Source organism: Centroberyx affinis, unplaced genomic scaffold, assembly GCF_046629955.1.
Source record: "Centroberyx affinis isolate AG114_WGS23_722 - 3 ecotype Tasmania unplaced genomic scaffold, CSIRO-AGI_Caff_v1 ptg003475l_1, whole genome shotgun sequence".
In the NCBI taxonomy this organism is placed as follows: Eukaryota; Metazoa; Chordata; class Actinopteri; order Beryciformes; family Berycidae; genus Centroberyx; species Centroberyx affinis.
This window is the reverse complement of record NW_027281435.1, coordinates 180,937-203,024: the sequence shown is the minus strand read 5'-3', so window position 1 is coordinate 203,024 and position 22,088 is coordinate 180,937. Positions and strand designations below refer to the sequence as shown.

The 22,088-nt window shown below is 40.9% G+C and overlaps 1 protein-coding gene across 1 annotated transcript; it reads right to left on the bottom strand.

Moving 5' to 3' along the window:
- Nucleotides 1–1,087: 1,087 nt before the first annotated feature.
- pls3 (plastin 3 (T isoform)) lies at nt 1,088–21,084 on the bottom strand. Its single transcript, XM_071539577.1, has 16 exons — nt 21,011–21,084; nt 14,467–14,571; nt 13,656–13,807; nt 9,670–9,799; nt 9,312–9,444; nt 8,607–8,688; nt 8,358–8,523; nt 8,085–8,227; nt 5,626–5,721; nt 5,342–5,537; nt 4,560–4,638; nt 4,317–4,434; nt 4,094–4,227; nt 2,692–2,815; nt 2,368–2,492; nt 1,088–2,248 (listed from the first exon to the last, which is right to left on the bottom strand). Exons 2-16 carry the CDS (start codon nt 14,525–14,527, stop codon nt 2,116–2,118), a joined length of 1,872 nt encoding a protein of 623 aa, XP_071395678.1. The 5' UTR covers nt 14,528–14,571; nt 21,011–21,084; the 3' UTR covers nt 1,088–2,115.
- Between the last annotated feature and the right edge of the window lie 1,004 nt (nt 21,085–22,088).

Here is a 22,088-nt window from a genome sequence, read left to right as displayed (position 1 = left end):
CAAACAGAAAAACACAACTCTCATCATTAAAAACAGTTGGTATAATAATAAGCTTTATGCTTTCATGTGCTCCAATTTGAGAATTAATGAGCTCAATTCTCCATGCAAACTACTTAAGAGTAGAATTTAAAGTTATGCATCAAAAAGCAGCAGGGAGAGGATACAACAATAATAAAAGTTTTTATAAAGTGCTTTTCAGAACATATACAGTGTTTTATAGAGAAGAGAGGAAAGGAGCATAAAAGCATGAGGGCAATAACAGCAGTAAAAAACTGAGATAAGAGAAGAGAAAAAACGGGCAGAAGCAATAACAGAGAAGAAAGATAATGAGGTAAAAGCTTGCTCATAAAAGTGATTTTAAAAGTTACTGCCTGCTGTCCTGATCTCCTCTGGCAGGTCGTTCCAGTGTCTAGAGGCCATGATGGAGAAGACGTTTAGATGACCAGAAGATTGAAAATGAGATGAGGAGTTCTGATGTGGACTGAAGGAGGAGGACGTCTTCCTCTAGATTGCCATAGCTTAAAAAAACTGGCACTGGCATAATAAGTGAAAGGAGATATAATAATACTAATGCTAGTAACTTACTTGTATGTAATAGTTTGCAAGGTACTTTGCCAGAAATCATAAAATACAAGGCATAGTAGTGAAAATATCAAACTTAAGGCAGGCAAATTCCATAAAACATTACATAGAAGCAAGTCTGTAAAAAGTCAAAATGTTCTTTCCAAAGAACATTTGTTGAGACAAAAACTAGGTGGTAAAAGTCTAAACATTACTAAGGAAGAAATGGTGTCACTGGCAAATATGTGACATTTCATAACATATTACACAGACTATATTTCAGTTGTAGTTATGGATTTTGAACAGTATTTTTTCATTCAAAACTGTTCTAATTCAGAGAAATGGGAGAGATAATATAGTGCGTCATTTTAACCAGACCAGCCTACATGGATCAAGATATTTTAGGATATTTTACATCATACCTTGGGTATGATGCAAATGTCAGATTACAGACTACACAAGGTTTTGCAGTCGACTCCATTGCTATGAAAGATGTCTATTCCAAAAACTACAGATAACACACATACGCAGTTTTCAATGTCATATTTATTGTTACATATAAAGCCCTTAAGAGTAGACATGTGCACAAGACCAAACATAATTATTTGGCCGTTGTCATAGAATATCATGAAGCTACCTGGAATGGAGATATTGTTTATATTTGGTAATGTTGAATACAAAAGAAAAGGGAAAACCTCAAAAGCGCAAATACAAGTCGTCTTTGAGACAGGAAGGCACAGCAGAAGCCAGGAGAGTAAAGTCGGTCTGTTGCTCATCCAACGTAACAGACAAAAAAATAAAGCCCAATACAACGAAGGCCAGACACCCCAAAACAGCATTTACCTCACTTCATAATCCCAAGAAACAAACAAATGACGTGTACAAGAATACAGAGAGCACATCAGGCTTGGTCATTACTATAGTTTGACCTTATGGCTTCTGCATAGAGATATGTAGGAGTTTATGATGCCAGTTATTAAGACATATATGTACTTCAATAAGGGAGAGGGGATGTTCGGGTGTTTTGTGACGTGTGCCACGCCGAAAACATCCAACCTCTCAAACTTCTTCCATTTTGCCAGGTCTAGCAATAATTCATCAGTATGGTATCCAGGAATGTGTGTTGCTTTGTTAACATCAAGGATATAATTAACTTATCAGTCTGTCTGAGTAAAAATATGTAAACAACCTTGCAGCTGGAAATATGCATACGTACTTTAAAAAACAGCATTCTTATACATTAATAAAGAGTTTTGCATATTGAGAAGTAACATACCAAGTTGTCCTCTGTAACACAAGGCCCGTGTCTTTAGCAATTTAGTGTTGTGGGCTTACTTTAAATAAGAGGACAGCACATTTTTCTTCAGTAAACACCTCTATTAATCCAAAGAGGTGGGGATACATGCACATTTTTTTGATTTTGATTGCAAACCGTCACGTTATTCTCATTCAGAAACCGGTCTTCATTCCTTCAGCTGGGGGAGCCCTTTCGAAACGCTAATGGCTTGTGGTTGGGATTTTAATAAGTGCCACACTAACAACACGGCCAGTCTCTTAGGCTCGCTTCATCCCCCGACCCATCAAGCAGGCAAAGACCGTCATCACCATTTTGGGCTTGACCTCCACAAGGTCTTCTGGGAGAGCGTAGACGCGCGCTCCGATCTTCCTCGCCATAGAGACGGCGTATCTAGGAAGGACAATAAAGTTGACTCATATCAGTATTGTTCAAGCGCATTTCCCAAAGTAATGGCAAGACACAAGTTCTCTTTCTTTTGCACTGTTGGTTTTTGTCAGTGAATCTCTTACTTGGCATTCTCCAGCTTGTCGTCTTCAGAGAGGCTGCCTGTCTTGACGAGGTCGTAGGTGATGCTGCCGGGCTGGATGGCATCTATCAGGTCCACCACCGCCAAACTGCTGCTGATCTCCTTGTCCTGATGACACAGAACACAAAGACTGACAATCCAACACACATGCTTGCCTAATTGGGTTTATTGGACTGATAAAGATACAATCCATATGACACTTTGAGACTGACTGTACTAACTAATTACATCATTAAATTGCCACCAATAGATAATTGGTGCCACGTAATCAAAAAGCAGTAGTCGTAGGGTAGGAAGCCCGGCTAACCTTGAAGCTTGAAATCTTGGTTCCTTTCCCAGCCTCGGACAGCGTGTTATTGACCCAGTTTACAATGATGTCGTCATTTGCTTTCTGTCCATCTCCCAAATCCTCCAATACATTCAGGGTATACCTGAAAGAGTTAGGAAGAAGCACGTTTATTATCCATATGCAGTGAACAATCCAGTTAAATTATTATTTTACTGGTGTCCAAATTAACCCTAACCCTAACCCAACAAGAACAACTGTATATAAATATAGAAATATATAAACCTCAGGACCATGACTAACAGAAAAAACCTAACACAAAACATCAGGGAAGGAACTTAATCTTTGACTCTGATATTAACTTTGAAGCACACTTTAAAATGTCACAAAATCTGTTTCTTTTTTTTACATCTTAAGAACATCACTCCAGTGCGGTCATACCTTTCAGAAACCAACATCGAACACCAAATGCACGCCATCATTACTAGGAGACTGGACTTCTGTATTGCTGTGCTTTCTGGGCTCAACCAAAAATTAAAAACTCTGACCCAGAGCATCCAAAGTATGCAAATACTGTAAATAGATGGTCTCTTTGCGAAAGGAGGTGACATGGTTTATGGGAAATGTGGTCTTAATTTTGAGAAACACCGCACTAACAATACCACTGGCATGAGACAGAGGCTAATTGTCTCAACCATCTCATTTCTGTCTCATTTGTTTACAGTAATTACACCAAGGTATCACAAATATTTTGACATCGATATATTGATGTTTAAAAATGCAAATTCAATCAAAAACAAAATATCCGTTAGTTGCAGCTCTATTCATTTGTAAATCAATTCATGGTCTTGCACCAAATTATTTGTCTGAGCTGTATATTCCCAGCAGAGCCCACAGATTCCATAATAATAATCTCCTTTAAGTCCCCAAATCCTAGATAAAGACTTTTGGAGTAGCCTCATTAATTTCTTTGTTTTCAGTCAGTTCCTTGTATGACGTGCTATATTAAACTGATTGATTGGCTGAAAGATTGAAGTACTTGCATCAAAAAGCATGAAAACTATGAAACAGCACTCCAATAAATGAGAAATCTAGCTGTGGGAATTACATGGAAAAAAACTTCACATCATAAATACTTCTGCAGCAATGCCCCTGAGGTACAAGAAACAAAGAATTCAGGTGTGTGAACATCCAGGAGACATTTCAAACCTTCACCATGCCAAGCAGGACCAGTGACAGTACAAATATATGTTGGGAGATTGAGGCAAACTGTAGCAGTGTCTTGTGTTTCCTTGTTACAGATAAAATGGACATTTATTGTTTTCACTTTTCTTTTAACAAATAAAAGGGGATATTTTATATTTTCATGATGTCTTTCTGTTTTATTCCACTTTGAAGCTACACTGAAGTAGTGTTGTTTCACCTTCTCATCAGCTGCCACACCAGGGCGAGAGTCAGGGTGGCGTTGCCATCGTTCAGGTCCTGCCCGCCGATGCCAACAAGGGAGAACTTGGCCGCTGTTTTGCCCAATTCTACTGCATAGTTACAATTCTCCAACTAAGGACACAAAACAAAATAAGTGAGTTTTTTTTCTTGTGCTACAGTAGGGAGGATTAAGAGGAATCTCCTCTGTGACAATGGTTCACCTTTTTCATGTTGGTTCCAATCTTGGGGTAAGGAGGCTTGTTGACCTTGTTGGTCCAGTCAACAGGGACTTTAATTTTCTCATAAAGTTGCAGGATGACCATGGCATCCTGTAGGTCTCTAGAAGACGACACCAAAAATAATGTATTTGACAATCATTAACATCAAATAAATATAAGATCGCACCTATTGTGAAAAGTATATTTCAGAATGAAGCATGTTAGCGCTTCCTGTGTGGGACGTACCCGTACAGATGGTTGACATGTGGGTTTACTCCCAGGGAATTCATCCAGTTTCGGAACGTTCTCTCTTCTCGTGTCTCACCTAGACAGCAAAGCATCAAGTGGTTTAGAGGGCTTTGTAACATTGTAACCATGTAATGCAGCCTCTGGCGGCCATGTTGGAAGTCCTCAGCTCTTGGGCAATCGTGGCTGTGAACAGCTGATTGTGTTTCTAAATGTACAACTTGGCCGCCTCAACAGAACTGAATAGACATTGTTAATTTCTGTGTTGTTTTTGATAATGATACATCAGATTGATTTTGTGTTTAGATAATGTCAGTTCATTAGCTAGCCAACTGTAGTATCTGGTCAGCTAACCATCACATTTTATTTGCACTCTAGCTAACATATCCAGTAGAGGTTAGCATTATTATTGGTTAGTAGTCGCAACTTCAGTTTATTATAGCATCAGTTTATTTGCTAAATTAGCCCGCTGGCTAGTTGGCTTGGTAACAAAGCTAAAACCTAAATTTGGAAACAAATCTACCTTAAGGCTATTCACTTAACTTAAAATGTGTCTGAAGGTATCTACACACATCACAACAAACTTTTTAGGTATCTCTCTTTTTCTAGCCAGGTTGTTAAATAGTTATATTTGCACATAGCTAATTCTCCAGTGGACCTCCAAGATGATGCCAGACTGGGAGATTTGTGACACAACTGCAAAGCCTCTATAGTAGAAGTTAATGGCCCAATCTGAAATGTGAGCACAGTTTGAACTCTGCCTCCTCCTCCTCTGTACCAACCTTCCAGCAGTCCCCAGTCAATGTCCTCATTCTCAGGTTTGGTTAGAGATGGATATTTGTTAAAGAGATTGGCCACAAAGGCAAGGTTGAGTTTAGGGTTTCCGCTGACGACGTCAGCTGGGGTGACGAACTGACGGCAGCCCAGCCTGTCCGCCTGCTGCAGCATGGCTTCTGCCCTCTTCACGTCATCTTTCTCCTGGAGAACACAGACCACATGTTCAGCTCCTATTAAGACACTGACTCTCAATGTTCATGGCAGTTGTGTATGTCTGAAAAGCACTTACGCTGAAGCCTGCCATGTTAATGTCTATGCGTGGCTGGTCTTCCTCTGTACCTTTTGGGGAGATTTGGTTCAGGAGGTGGAAATATGCCCTGGAGTCCTGGAGAACAGAAGAAAAAAAAACAAAAAAAACATAGACAAATAATTAGATTTCTGTCGTTGAAGGAACAAGAAATTTCACCGGGAAACCGGGAATGCAGAATTTGTATCAAAATAGGGAAGGGGGCCGCCATCATGTCAATATTTATTGGGTTCCTGAAAACATACGTATGTGACGTTCCAATTAAACAAAAGCAAAAATGATGTGATGGCTGTGATGGCAGGATACAGTATACAGGCTACAAGGATACAGCCATCTCATTATTATTTCATGCTTTTATATAATTGGGACTCCACATTTGTTTTAAAGGTCCCATATTATAGGAATTCATTTTTTTTCTCAATTTCTATACATATATGATCAAAGATGTTTAATGAAGACTTTGATTTTGTCTGAGTGGTTGAATTTAAAGTTATTGCAATTTCAATAATCCACCCTTTTTTTTTTTACAGGCAGTTTCAGACTAACTCCACTCAATGCACCACAACTGGACTTGTGATAAAGAATCACTGAAATCCGTCCAATCTGGTCAGTTTGCAGCATTTGAACTGGAAAGCCTCTACTCAGCAGGTTTGCCTCATTTGAATTAAAGGAGCTGATGATGTCAGCAAGCATTTTGACTGCTCTGCTCGTGAGGACTTGTCTTCAAATTACTTCAATTTAACTAATCCAGTTCAGCTATCTTTTTGCATTACTAGAGGCTCCCTTCCCTACTTTTATTATTTTTGCCTCCGGAGCGATGACGTTTGGAAAATGTCTAGGAGTTGATACATTTCATACAACTTGGGATCAACTTTCAGTGTGCGGAGTCTGTCTTGTATCTGCATCAGATTAGTATTTGTGTGGTTGTGTATTGACAATAGCTTTATACATGTGTCACCAAATGTGTCTAGTACTCTATTGATATATAGATTTTCTTCATGAACACTACATTTGTCTTTATGGTGTATGAAGATTGCGCTACTAGAAATTTAATTCAATTTGTATTTAATAACAATAAATTAACTATGAAATATTCAGAAACAAATATTGAATTTAAAAATGACATTTCAAAAGTGTCAAATGGCAAGATTTTGTTGAGGTTCTTGACTTTCAATTCATTATTTGAAAATTTACTTGTTGAATATGAATTTAAAACATGGAGGAAGCTTTACTCAAACCATCAAAAGGTTGGCGAATTACTACATTTAAGTTTTTAAAAGTTCAGTTTTAGAAATATCAAAGTATTTGATAAAAGCAGCAGAAAACAGCTGTAATCAAACTGCCTACCAGCCAATAAGGACCAGGAGCAATCCTGGTTTGATAGATAAATAGATGAATAAATCTTCACTGTCCTGACTGAGGAAATTTGTTTTGACAGCCTGTCAAAAACACTATAGAAAACAGAGCAAAGTAAAAGCAAGGCAAACAAAGCAAAGTATGACGATACAATCCAGAGAAAAAAGAAGGCAGCCCAAACGTAGCATGGCAGGGAACAATCGATTGCAATAGCGTTTGGTATTGCCCAGATTAGCATTGTTGCAGATCACAGACCTGTGGCTGCTGCCAGATCAGAGGAGGGTAAAGCACAGCTGACAGGGTTTTCAAGATCTTCTGCTATTAAGAGTACTTTGCATTTTTACTTTGGTATGCATGAACAGCCGTTGTGCTCAGCTGCAGGAACTTCACTCCACTGTTGTCTCCAGTGCAAACTCAGTTCTGCCATGTTTTTATATTGTATGAAAGAAAGGGTACTTCAAGGAACCTTTGGATATTCTTTAAACTGAGGCTGAGTAACAAGTAAAACAATGAAGCATTCAACACATTTGTTTCAGATTTGATTTGTTGATTTTAACTTTGTTACTAATGGCATTCGTTGATAATGAAACTGTGCTGCACATGAGCAAAACATTGCATTATTTATCACTTTAGCAGCATTTTCTGAGTAACAAAGACTTTTTGCTGCAAAAGTGAATAATGTTGCTTTACTTGCTAGCCGACAAAACATCACCTTAACATTAGAGACTCTTTTTAACTATGTGCACATAATATGCTAATTGCTTGTACAAATGCAACATTATCAACTAGTTCATCAAAAACACTTTCTTAATTTATGACTATTAATAACAAGTTCATATAATTATTATGAAACATTTGACATAAGGGGGTATTGGGTTTGCCAATGGTAGCAAGAGAGGGACACTATGCTTTTAGTTTTATTTTTGGAGCTTTTTTTGTGCCAACACAAACTGCAGTCACCCTACACAACCCTGCGGTGACAGTTGTGTCGAGAAGCCACAGAACCAGCTACTAAGTGAGAGCATTTAATGGGTTTTACAACAATGGACAAGAGATGGCACAGATCCTTGCCATGATAGGCCCACCTTGATGTCCGAGCTGAAGTTGTTGATCTTCTGCCAGCCAGCGTTCTCCAGGTGGAAGTTGGCCCAGCGCAAAAGCAGTTCTTCTGGAGACAGCTTCATCAGGTCCTCCAGGGTTTCCCCGTCTCTCAGCAAGGCTGCCAGTGCTGGGGAGGGAGTGTTGATGATCAGCTACACCATCAAAAGTTACTTGACAACAGACCAGGAAATCCTAGAGATAAGAAAACCTATTCAAATACAATCTTATCTAACGGACATCGTAACTGTGCCTCACACCTTCGTTCCTGCTGAGCTCTATGTCAGCAAACAGGCCGATCTTGATGATCTGCCACAGCAGGCCCAGCACCAGATGGGGCTTCCCCTCCTTCAGGTCTAGAGCCCCGATGTTCACGACATGGCAGCCAATGGCAGAGGCAGAGTTCAGGGCCAGGTTCAGATTCTCCTGTAAGATACAAAGCATCATCAGCTGGTGGAAGACTCGCATAAAAGTAAGAGAGACAAACGGTCATTGTCATTGTCACTGACCTGTATTGTGAACGGTGTCAGCTTTTTCTTATTTATTGTCCTCTCATCAATAGTGTCTGGCACTGACAGGTTGATCATTTTGCTGTGTAATCGCAGAAAAACAAACACGAAAGGTTCATGAGGCATCTGATGCTGCATCACATTGTGGCGATATGGGATAGATGGCAACCTGGATGTTCATGGTTTTCAAACTCAACCAAGTCTGGCAGCAAGTGCCACATACCGCACCTACAGATGGCAACAAAAATTTTATTATCCTAATTTTTGCCTCCTACTGTGACGGTGAAGACAAACCAAATATCTGGCGAAAAAGGATTTATGCACATACGTTTGCGCGCCTGCTCTTTTTGTCCCAATGGAAATAGTGATTAAGCAAATCTTTCTCCTTCTAACTGACCATTTTGAGGTTCAGAAAAACTCTTCTTGGGGAAAATGTACAGCCAAATTTTGGTGTGGCTGAGCCATTCCAACTTTCTACTTGGCTTCCTATTAATTTATGTTTTGTTTATCAATATGTCCTTGGCAAGAGAAGGCAGTTTGCCGACGTGGTTGACTGACATCCTGTGATGCTGACCGGTATGGCTTTTATTTTTTAGGTGTGTTGCGAGATGCAGGTATTTGGCATTTATACAGCTCCCGTCAGATGGGTAGCTAGGAGAGGAAGGTAGTCGCGTTGTCAGCTTGAAGAGCAAACAGAAGTCTCACCAGAGTACTACACCGTCTCCCACAGCCTTGAAGAGAGAGTCTGTTTCGGGGTTCATGGGCAGGACATGTGTGCAGTCAGGGTCTTTTTCCAGAGCCGAGTTGATCCAGTTCACAAAAGCAAATCGCTCCTCCTCTGTAAAGATGAACATATTTAGACAAAAAATAAACAATGTAGGGAAATGTCAATGGGTCATATTGTCCATTATGGTTCCTCTACAGTGGAACTGTCACGGTAAATGGAGCATCTCTGTCTCAACTGTACAAGGTACAAAGTCTACCGTTTACGACAGACATTAGCAGTGGCTGCAGAGAGGAAAGAGATGATGTCCACCGCCTCGGGACTCTTTGCACATCTTACCAGAGAAGGAGTGTTGCGTCCCTTCGCTGGACAGCTCAGACGTTCCCCCAATGGCCAGGATCCCTTCTTTTCTGTTGATGGCCTTGCGGAAACTTTTAGCAATTTCACTGCTCTTCAGCTCTTGGAAGATCTGTAAAAATAATGTCAAATATTATTGAGGGACCAATCACCATTATGCTGCTAAAGCCCTACTTGACAGATGCTCCAATTGCGATGCACCAAGTCAATTCACAAGATTTTTTGTGAAACTTTTTTTTTTTTAGGTAATTTTAATCAAGGCATTCATGTTTCGGACAGTAAAGAGTGACAGATGAGAGAGAGGTGATAAAATGCAACCACACCTCTATTCAAGGTGAGAGCCTTGTAAACCTTAAACATTTAAGTCTTCCAAATCTTCAAAAGCATAGTGTAGCTGCTCATAATGTCATATCAACTGCCAAGACTGTAATAAAATTAATGGATCCAAGCCCATAATCTAATAAACTAATGACTGGCAATTACATTCTTGTGTGTTGAATGTCTGTAATGTAATAAAGTAATACTCTAATGACACTTAATTCTCTGCAATTGTTTTTTATTCAATGACCAGTGAAGACGGACTTAAAAAAACCATTCAATTTGGTAAACTGACTTAATCAATAACCGGCTATTCACTTCATTATTTTATAGCTGGGGATTGTGGAAATCAATACTCATACCATTTCCACTTTGCTAACCGTGGCTCAATTTTTCATTTTTTACAAAACAATGCAAACATATGACAATTAAATGGAAATCAATACAATAGCAATTTAAAACATATTTTAAGATTTTTTTGAGAGAGAATATCACTGTGTTGTATAGGCTGACAAATTCATAGGTTTGGCAAATCAATTAGGGACTTTTATACATTTTAAAATCAATTGGTAATTGGTAGATGTGAGCGCTAATTACATTTTATGTTGTTGAAAATAAATAATAGCGTTGCCTGGCGCTGTTCATGGCAGCTGCCTCTCAGTATTTGCTTATAGTGCTTTTGCATTGTCAGCATTGCATAGAAGTCTTGACTAGAAAATTCAAACCAGAAAAATTTTACCCTGAAAGCACTAATAGAATCCGTCTGTGTCCGAATGTGTAGACTGTGCTGATGTGCATTTCTGCAACTCTATTACAAAAATCACACAAAATTATAGTTATTCTGATACTGGTGAATCAATTAGTAATTTTGCCATTCAGGTGATAATTACTGTTATTTTGGACATATTTATTTAATTAATTCTTCATATTAGTGTTTCCCTCTGGTGCTGCTCCTCTCTCACTCTCTGTTCCACACACAGCCCGTCTTCTCCTATAGCTACAAGTTTATTTTAGTCATCAATTGTTCAGAGATGAGGCATATATAGAGTCCTTTAACCTTTTGTGTAAAAGCCTCAATCATCTCCTCTCCTTTTAGCCCTGTTTGCATGTCTTGTTGTCTTAACGAGCTCTCGTCAACCGCCATGACAACCGAGGTCACTAGGCAGACACAGCAGCGCCGCTGGAACGTCTCCTTTCCATCCGGATGGAAACACAAAGCTGACCGTCATTAGGAGCGCCGACAAAACTTTTTGAAAATCTACTAAAACGAAAAAAGTTCAATGTGTCTTCATAAATAAGAGGGGTCCAGGATGAAGGTGGCTCGATCTTATTGTAATAGATTAAACAAATAAATTAGTATTTTACCTTCACACTTCATTCAGTGTTGTCAGCCTATGATTGAATTGTATTAAAAACAACAAACATGTCTTTCCCTCTCCTAAGATTCGGTATTGGCCTTCAAGCATTCATAATTGCTGCGTTGTGCAGTTTACTTTAATGATTTCTACTGAGACTGGGCATTCACTAGACACCTAATCTAACTATTACAGCACTGCGTGTGTGAGTGCCAGTGTGTCATTGCGGTTATCAAGTGGGCGCCTCCCATCACAGATGTTTCATGACATTAGGCCCAGGACAGCTCCAGAGGGCTCAGCAGTAAGACACTCAGCCACCATCGCACCACACACAGCTACAGTCACCCACACTACACTTAGGCTGATCCCCAGTCCACAACTGCACCTAATAATTTCTAAACTCCTGACAACAACAATAGGCTAATGGGAGTGTAGACAGCTATGTGGTGTGAGTTCGAATGTGTTTTAACATTAGGACACAAAGTGCGAGTTGTTTCATACAAAGCTGCTTTGACAATACATATTCTATGTTAATGAGTCTGATACTTCCTGAGCCTGAAATTATCTTTGCTTCATCAGTGACCTCAGCCCTGCAGACCTTGGCATTGTGGTGTGCGACCACAATGAGCTATTCAGCCATGACTTGTTTAAATAGCACACCGCACACCACCACAAACAAACACAAGGTCGCAGGGTGCCAGCTCACACTTTTTGTGCACTCTAGGTAGAAGAGGTAACCACAACATATAATCATGACCTTGCACAGAGGATAAGGATTTCCCCTCAATTCTGCAAGTCCAACAAAATGCAGACTTTTGTATTCAGCTTCATGGGTACTGAGATAGAGATTTGTTCTAACACATTCAATCCACATTTGCATGTAAATCAGATTAATATGAATTTATTTTGATAATGAAAATAAAAACACCAATAAACAAATGTACTTGGTAGAGTGCAAACCTCTGCCAACGCTGAACATTTCTTCCGGGTTTGATTTTCCCAGAAAACAGCACGTGTCATGAATGCGGTGCTGTTTAGCAGCCGACTTGGAATTCCAGATTATCAGACTTTCCCACCAGTAAACGAACACAGCATAATAGTTGTGGCTCAAAAAAACAATAATCATCTAATGGAGGAAATCCCGGATCATTACCAAAATCTAATTAACCGATCCTTGGGCCAAGGGCACAACATGTCCACAACATTTCATCCAAATGTGTTTGTTAATTTTCAAGATATCTCAGCAACTGACTAAAGAAAAAATCAAGCATACCCTTGTTTTTTCCTACCAGTTGTGATATCATACATAATTGTGGCTAAACCCACATAAGAAAACAGCTGAATCCTAAAATCCTGTCAGCATAAAACTATGAGAACTGCCTAAAATAGTAAGATTATGAACAAGCCCATTACATTCCACCCCAAATTCATATCAGGACTGAAACATCTGTTGGGTGAAGTTAACGTCTGCCTCTGTGTAGCAACGCTGTGCCCATCAGTGCTTTACCTGAGGATCAATTTGTAGATATATTCACTTGCAGCAAGTTTACCAATACAAGTTCTCCTCTTAATCTTAAAAAAATAAAGTGAACAGCAGGATTCATACAACTTTTAAGGGTTAAATTCAACCACCTCTAAATGCGCAGTTAGAGCTTTTCGAACACAATAAAGTCCTGATAAATCAATCTCTTTTCACTTTTAGCTGTTTTCATAGTCGGGGTTAGGCTTGAACAATGATAAAATGAACTACTTTTGCAGGAACACATTTTTACAATCATCCATTCCATTACTGTGAGACATGTAAGGTATGAAAAAAAAACGTGGTTGTGGTTGTCTCTGGTGGCTGAGCAGGCCGAGCCTCATACCATGATACAGTGCTTTTGAATTCTCAAAGAAGGAAAACACACAGCGAGGTTTTGTTCAGCCCTGCTGTAGGGGGATCTTAACATTTTGAGTCCTGCTGAGGCCCTGCACCAGAGGCTGCCCCTGTGAATGACTGCTCTCTCATCACTGGCGAAACAAAATACTGGAACTCACACCACTTTGCTGACCTCATTTCCTCATTCCCTGAGTGTTCAGCTCTATTGTGTATGTAGCGAACGCTCGGCTGCTAAAAGCGGCTTTGCATAGCGGTCCCGCTCAGGAGCCAGTGGTGCTTTAGTCAGAAAAGAAAACAGAGACCAACTCACAGCAAGAAAATCTCTGACCAATAGGGAAAACTGGCCAAACTTGCTCTGCTGGTACAGACTCCTTGAGAAGAGTACACAAGCAGCTCCGAGCTCCTAGTCAACGTACCGCCACAAACTCATCGAAGCTGATCTTATTATCCTTGTTGCGATCAAGTTTCTGGATGATCTCTCGGACCCTGTATCCGGGCTGGGGAAGGTTGGCCACTTTGAAGAGCTCATGGAGTTCATAGTCACAGATAAAGCCGTTGCTGTCAAGATCTATAGAAACACAATAAGGAGAATCAGACACCAGGAGATATGGTACAGTTGAGTCAAAGAGGTATTAGATGCTCATGCAGTTAGACAAGTGCACTGGCGCTTTCTAGGTGCTTGGGTGGAGGGGGGGTATGCATGACTGGAGTAAGTGAAACTACGTTGACATTTAAAACTCCACCTGCTAACACCAAAGTGCTGTGGTAGCACAGTGTTGCTGTAACAAAGAAAATCGCTGAACAAAATATTTAATTCATGCCATTACAGTTAGAAAATCACCAAACTATTTCCTGGTATGCTACGGTAGGACGGTCCTAGAATGGAAATACACAATCAACAAGAATTATGTTTTCTTTTTTTAACCTCTATCTGTCTAATAAAGCCAGTGAACAAGCCCTCAACCCTCCATCTCTTTTCACACAATCAAGGCAAACCCTTGAAAGAGATAACAGAAGGTTCAGGCATTTTTGTGCCGGCTTTTTGAAGTATGAACAATGAGAAAAGTATGTAATCCTAATTCATGTACTTTATCCATTTTAATCATAAACATTAGGAAGTGTGGACGAGATGGCATCTGGGGCTCAGACTGTCCAGATGTTTCACTATCAATGCAGCGGCTGTAACAGCTATGGACTGGTGTAAGAGTAATATTGACTTTTACTCACCAACTTTCCCGAAGGCCTCTCTCAGTTCTTCCAGCTCTTCTTTCGCAATCTTTCCTGCCATTTTCCTGTGATTGACCTGAAGTGGTCAGTCAGAGAAAGGTGGGACTGTAGAGAGAGAGAAAAAAGCACCCAGTCATCAATGGGGTCTTAAAAGGGGCAGAAGGGAGGATGTAGAGGAGCCGCATCCTCACTGGCTTCCCTTAACACTCCTTTCAACCCCAACAACTGCTGGCCAATTCAGGAGACTGCGAAGGGATCCGCACCCTCATACCTCTAGTCCTTCACACCAGCCGTCCACTAAAGGCAGCCTGGCTCTCTCTTCCCTGGTCATTGCTCAGCAGAGTCACTCAGCTCTTCTCCCTCCTCTCTAATAGTGGCATGACTTTCCCTCTTCTGTCAGAACAGCAGAGTCACTCCCCAACTTCTGTCAGAGGCTGAAAACTAATTTTTTTCAAGAAGTACCTCACATCTCCCCACTGAATCACATTCCCTGTTCTCTACTCACTCCAAATGCTCTAAAAATCCCTTCGACCTCCCTCCTTAGCTCTTATTTTATTTATTTTCCCAGTACTTCTCCCTTACATGATCACTGTATGGTCCTGTCTGTTTCACTGTCCAGTACAGAGCCTCTGTACTGTGGAACAACCTGCCAGAGGAGCCAGTTAAGCATTTTAAATCATTTCTTAAAGCCAATTTTATTAAAATTGCTTTCCGCAACAATTCTTTAAAGCCCTGGACAGATATGAAGCGTCAGTGGACAAATAGAAGATCAGCTGGTCACTCCTGCAGTTCATGGATGTCAGAAAACATTGTACTTTGGAGGTCTGTTCCCCACATTGATGCTCTGAAACTGAACCGAGTTCTGAGCTGAAGCTGGGAGCCGCGTCAAAACAGTTTGACTGCCACTTAATGCCTCTAGTTTGCCTGCAGCCATTGAGAATAATAGGTGCATTTGTTGGTGCTAACATCTGACGCTTTCTATCTGTCCAAGGCTTTAGATTCGTAATTCTTTGGCCTCATTTATTATTGACTAGTTTTAATATAATGTCTTTTTGTCTTTGTAAAGCGCTTTATAAAGAAATGCTATTATTATCATTATGGTCAGAGGAATATTCTCAGTGCACTATATGGCCCTGACCTTGCACTCCTTACTACTGGTTGCGGCCCTGACCTTGCACTCCTTACTACTGGTTGCTTGTAATTTTGGTGATCTAAGATTATTCCTGAAAACTAAGCTACTAATAATGGGAGGAGACGGTGATGGAGTCTAATATTATGTGACTACATAACAGCTAGAATATTTGTGTGACTACATAACAGCTAGAATATTTGTGTGACTACATAGCAGCTAGAATATTTGTGTGAGTTCTGTTATATCACCAATATTCAAAGATCATGATGACCGTATCTGACACCGTGTGGGTAATGTTTTTATATTTGAGCAGTGAAAAGCACTGCCACCACCCAGACAGACTCATCTAGATATATAAATACTTGAGCTACAAAGCAAGGCAACAGCCTGTGGGACTTGATCTGTCAGCTATTTTTCTTGACAAGGAAATCTACTCGTTCATAAACAACTGTCAGGCAAAAGAACCATCTGAATATCACTTAAAAAATAAGGAATTCCTCCAAGCGCCTCCTTCCCATGCTCTAGTGGTAGAGGAATGCAATCGGCCTGAGCAGAGTGTGCTTCACTTATAACAGAGGTGAGCGGGGTGTGCTGTGCCGCCTCGCTCTCACTCCGGTCCAAGGCTGAACTGGAATGATAGCATTCCTTTCTGACCGAAGTTTTCACACAACAAAGCTCAGGCGGACAAAAAAAGGTTTAGACTGAAATTAATTAAGGAACACAGCTTTTCAGGACAGAAAGTGTCCTGATTTCCTGATCTGGAGTACAGATCCTTTGTTTTCACAGCATGAATTTGTCCCAGAGAAGCTGGGCAAGGCCAAGTCTGACTTCCATATTGCTACATGTGCAAAACAGTATTAAAATATTGATAAGGTGATGCGCAGTTACAGAAATGGATCAGGAGTCATAATCCATCTGTTTTATCATTCTAAAAACATCATTGAATATAAGCCTATATCCTGGGGATCTAGTCTCTCTCTATCTGCAGTAGCTACTAGCATCACAGGCACACATTCAAGAAGACAAACAATGGACAAAAGTCGTGAAACTGTGCAACCTCCTCCATGAATGAAACTATTGATTGTATTCAGGAAAGATGATTCAACAGCAGCCGTGCGGGGACCAAGATGTGACTCAGTTCCTACAATGCTATTTTATGATCCTAAAAAAGCCTGTGATATTATCAAGTGATGAAAACTATTCTATAGCGAGTTGCCCCAACAAGGCCAATCAAATGACCTCATGTTTATGTTGTTTGTATTAACAATACAAAAAGCCAAACACACTAGAGAATAGATTCTAGGTAATAGCAACAGCAAGGCCAAATTTGTCAATTTAGCCTAATGAGCAACAACTCTAAAACAGACATACCTTTTTTATATTTGACTCACTGAAAGAGGGAGAACGGAGTGTTTTTCTTGTACAAATCAGGGCAAGTACGAAGTCCTGACTAAACGATTAGGAAAATGACGATGCGAGAGCTGCTATATTTAACTTTTCTCCAGAAGGATGTGAAATGAGGCTGCTGAAGTCGGCCCAGCTACAATAAAGGCCTACAAACATTACCTCATTTGCCAACCCTTGTCACACCCTCGACAGGGAGGAGAAGAGGGGTTAAGTACATGGAGCGCAGGGCACAGATGGCAACAGACAAATGTGAGGGGTGTCACTGGTGTACAGAAGAAAAGAGGGTTTGTTATCACCACCATAAACCAAGGCAATAAATCCTTTGTAACGTTAGAAAATGAGTCCTGAGTGTCAGGCTCCAAAGACAGTTGCTGTGCTTGACAGCTGGACTGCTTGCTTGGAGAGCACAGAAACATTCCTGCACTGTTCAACTAAATGTAATAGCAGCCTCTCAAATGCAGCAGCCCACGTTTGCCTGGAAGCATGACAATACCTCTGATAGAGTTCAAATACATTATTGAAATGTCAATACAGGCAATGCTTGGCTGCAATACAAGAGTACAACAGAGCAGAATGATGCTATCGGCTCTTGACTTACGGTTAGACTAAACTGTGTAGGAAAAAAAACTGTTTCCAAAATTAAAACAAAGTTCAGCATTTCTAACTGAATTCAGCTAAAATACATTCTTGTTAGGTGGGACTCAACATAACCAAACGGCTCCATAGGGATCTTGTGATAAAGCGAAAACAACACATGCAAGTCCCACACACACAAGTATTTCCTTCCAAGTACCAGCTTTAATTGCTAAGCCAAAAACAGCACATCAACACCATTTACAATTGCCTTTGATGGATCTTTCAGTCAATTTAAAGAGGAGGGCTGCTCCCAGATGGCAGAGTGAAATGTGTCGAGCCAACAGACCCCGCCCTGCCAGTGTTTCATCCACACAGTTACATGGGAAATGTGAGGCACACAAATAGACTGGGCACCCTTCCCAAGTGTGGTCAAGCTCATGTGCACACACCCAACATAGTCTGGAGAACATGGACATTTTCAGCCCTGTCACAATCACATGCAGATGTGAAGCAAACCGGCTTACAAAGACGGCGCGCTCCATAACACTAGCCCTTCATTTCCTTTTTCAGGCTGTGTGGCTAAGATAAGCACAGCCATGCTGACAGTTAGGGAAGAGGTGACGAAAACAAACAAGTTCAGTTTACACAACTCAACATACATTGCAGTGAGCATAGTGCCCTGGGTTGTGTTTAGGGTTGTTATAAAAGCATCCGAAGCTTTGGCTATATGGTGGCTCATCTTGGAAATATTCAAATTAAAGAGCCACATGAGAGGGATCCCTGGCAGTCAATAGCTAACCTTTGTAGCTCAAACAACTTGTTCTATAAAGAGAACTACTATTCACCGACTGTGTAAGGGAAGCAGTGTGTTGCAGAGTCACAAGCAAGAAAAGGTGTTAACACAGGAATCCTCAATGCCCATCACAAGGGAATGTCATTAGACAGGTTGCTGGGGTTGGTTCTACTTCAAGTAAGCGGCCACACCTACAAGGGTTTGCCATTACTAAATACTTTGACAACACAAGCGCTTTAAAGCATTATCCTATAACTGCTGCAAACTCTGAGGGTCACAGCTATACGGTACAGTCGGTGACGAAGTGTGTAGGGAGACCATCCTTCAAACAAAACCCACATGTCAGCAAGCATCCACTCTGCTGACAAGACACTGAATCCCTACCTCCAGAGCTGCTGTTCTGTAGCTGAACCTGACCTCTGACCTCCCTGTGGAGGGGGTCAAATGTCAATTTCCGCATGGGGATTAATGAACTATCACATTATTAGTAGTAGTACAGTAAAATGCACCACAAACAAAGCCCCTGTGCTTTCCACCCAAGCCTATCCTCCTCAGAGTAATAAACAGTAGCCTATTTGTATAGTACTTTTCAAAACAAAGTTACAAAGTGCTTTATTGAAAATGAAACAAACATAGGTAGGAGCTATTGAGATAAATAGGCTACAGCCACCATGAATTAAAAACAGGGTTATGTAAGAATAAAACCAGCAAATACAACAAGGACAAATTACATGACAGCCTGCCTGTAAATAGCTTTGAACACTTTCTCTGCACTGAGTAACAGCTGAAGGCACCTGTTTGACATCCAGAGAGAACATAAAGTGGGGCAACCTGTTCATTTGCACAGGTGTGAGTGTGTGGAAGGGTGGAAACGAACGTTATGCACACTCCCTCTTCCTTCTTGACTGTCTGGTTCCTCTTCATAGAGATAATATCACAAATTTAATGTCTGCATTTAAAAACACCCAGGTGCTCTCACATGGGTTTGGAGCATGAGCGAGGCAAATCTCCAAACTCACAGATCTCACCTCATCTGCTGTTAACAACTGTACACATGCATACCACATTTGCACTCACTTTAATGACGAGCACAGTTACCATGAATTTGAGCATTTCCCTTTCCCATTAGGAATGTGCTAATAACACTTTTCACTGCTGATACCAAGAGCACAACTTCGAGTGTCTCCTGGTACTGAGAATGAATCTAAAAACAGACTCACTCATGTCTTTAACAACTAAACAGCTGTTAAAACATTTGTATGGAAGCACTGTCTCTCCACGCCCCCCCAAATATAGTACCTATAATACAAGTAACACAAAGGCCTACTGAACAATGCTATGAGGAACCAACGATACTGAGGGAAGGAACAGCACCAGCAATGAGGGAAGTTCACCCATGTATCACAGTTTACATCCTAAATCACAATATTCATCAAATTACAAGGTAGTTTGTTTTTTGACAATATCATACTGCCTGACTGAACAACAGTGACAGATATTCAAATATTCCACTGTGATCCTAAATGTAACTGTCCACATGAGTCTGTAGGGGAAATCTGGTAAACCACCAAGTAGTAAGCTGGTTTACAATAGGCTTCATAAAGATAAAATTAAATAGAAACCAAAGAAAACTCTGTTGGAGAATCAACTATACCAGTTTCCCCTTTACTTGAGCGATGGCTCTTTCTTCATTCGACCGTGACAGGCGAGGGAGGAGTTTGTCTATTAAATGGAAGGTAAAACATTTACCAGGAAGGCGTTGTCATCATACAAAGTGTCAACAAGACAAACGTGGCAGATCTGTCAATAAGATTGGGGGAGTGAATTGTGACCTTAAAAACTGACAGTGAAAAGGCAACAACACTGAGGTTACACACACACACACACACACACACACACACACAGCATGGGAGAGGAGTGGGTCCACTTGATTTAACCAATCCATATGTTTGCATTGTGACCTGGCATCAAGAGTCCTTACCCTGCTGTGTGTGTGTGTGTGTGTGTGTGTGTGTGTTCATGTGTGCCTCCTTATGTACCGGGACAGTTTTAAATGCAGTGCAGGGTCCGCCTATCCGGCTACCTCCGGTGTGCGCCGATGTGGTAAAAGGAGCAGACTTAAGTTATGTCGCCCCCGTTTCGTTGCTTTCACAGGGGACTTAGTCATGTTCACAAAAACATTTCCAAGATCACAGAGATAACATGTACCTTCTCTTTAAAAAAAAATCCCCAAGATGTAACAACTAGTCATTCTTGGGTTAAAGCATCAGCTACCTTAGGTGTTTGCCTGGAACTTCTGCCAAAAGTTATCCGGCCACAATTTGCAGGACTCTGGTTTTTTTTTTTTTTATTTCAATATTTCTACGGGCTGCCTAGCATCGTGAGCAGACGGGATGAATAGGCTACAGTGAAGGTGTAGCTAAAGCTAGCCGGCTAGCAACAGACATGCAAGTTGTATAGGCAGGAAACAATTCCTGTTCACCCTCGCAAAGCTACCTGTCTAGACAGAACATAACGACTATCACGGAGAGGACAGATTAGAGCATGGAGGTAATTTTAACACAAAGCGAGGAAACAAACTCTAACTGTATGTCGCTGGTTCTTAGACTCGAAGTTGCCAGGAAATTGCTACTCACTTTCGGTGCTCCTGAAATTCCAGACAGCGTCCAGTCTGGGGTCCTGGTCCTGCCTCCTCCACGTAGAGACAAAGTAGACGGCGGATGGAATGTTTTCCCCGCCCCTCATGTGACGTCACCGCCAGACAGGGACGTTACGAGCGGGCCGTCCCAAGCCAGCCAAAAGCCCGCAGAATCAACCGTCCCATATAAGCGTATTGTTGTTGAAATAGCGAGTTTGGAAATGATCGAATAGCGGTGGGAGCTGGGGACGGGCCTCAACACAAGCACAGGACAGCGTAGGTGAATTCAGCTGTATTTGGTATCAAAGGGGGTTTCTGGTGCCCACTTGATAACCCCAGTGACACACCCGACACACTTCTATACTCAACCTGTAACATTTAGGCTGGTGAATGGTGCTGCCTGGTCTGATGGTCCTGTAGATTTATGATGGTGTAGCCTGATGTCCTCTATAGTCGCCATTTGTGGGGTTAATAGATCATTCTTTTGACTTCTGGATCGGGCTTCTGTGTGAATACTCATCTTGAATTATGGCACAATGGCTTCCAGCATCAAATCCTGTGTATTGGTAAAATAAAAAAAATAGTAAAAAGAAACACTCTCTTACCTGCAAAAGTTTTACTTTAGATGGTATGGAGATGGTATGGCTGTTAAGAGACTGTGTGTGTGTGTGTGTGTGTGTGTGGTCAGCTTCCAATGGTATTTTCTTTTTATCTCTTATGCTGTCACAAGGATATTTCCTATAGGTGTGTTATATATAGTTCATAGTTCTGGGATATTTCTATAGTGCCCTCTTAAAATGTTTCATAGGCTTACTATCATTCTTTTTTCAAAGGTTAACTTAAATGATGCTGACACCATTAGGGGAGACCCGGGTTCGATGTCACAAGGGTAAGTTGTCACAGGGACAGTAATTAAAAAAGATAGCAAGGCCAATTACACATTTTTGCTTTCTTGATAAGAGGCTTGACTGTTTCCACTGTCCAGTGGACATAATGCAGAACTTTATCACAGACTGGCCAACATGTAATAGACTAATCTTACACCATGTTGTAGGCTACATTGTGAAAATCCAATA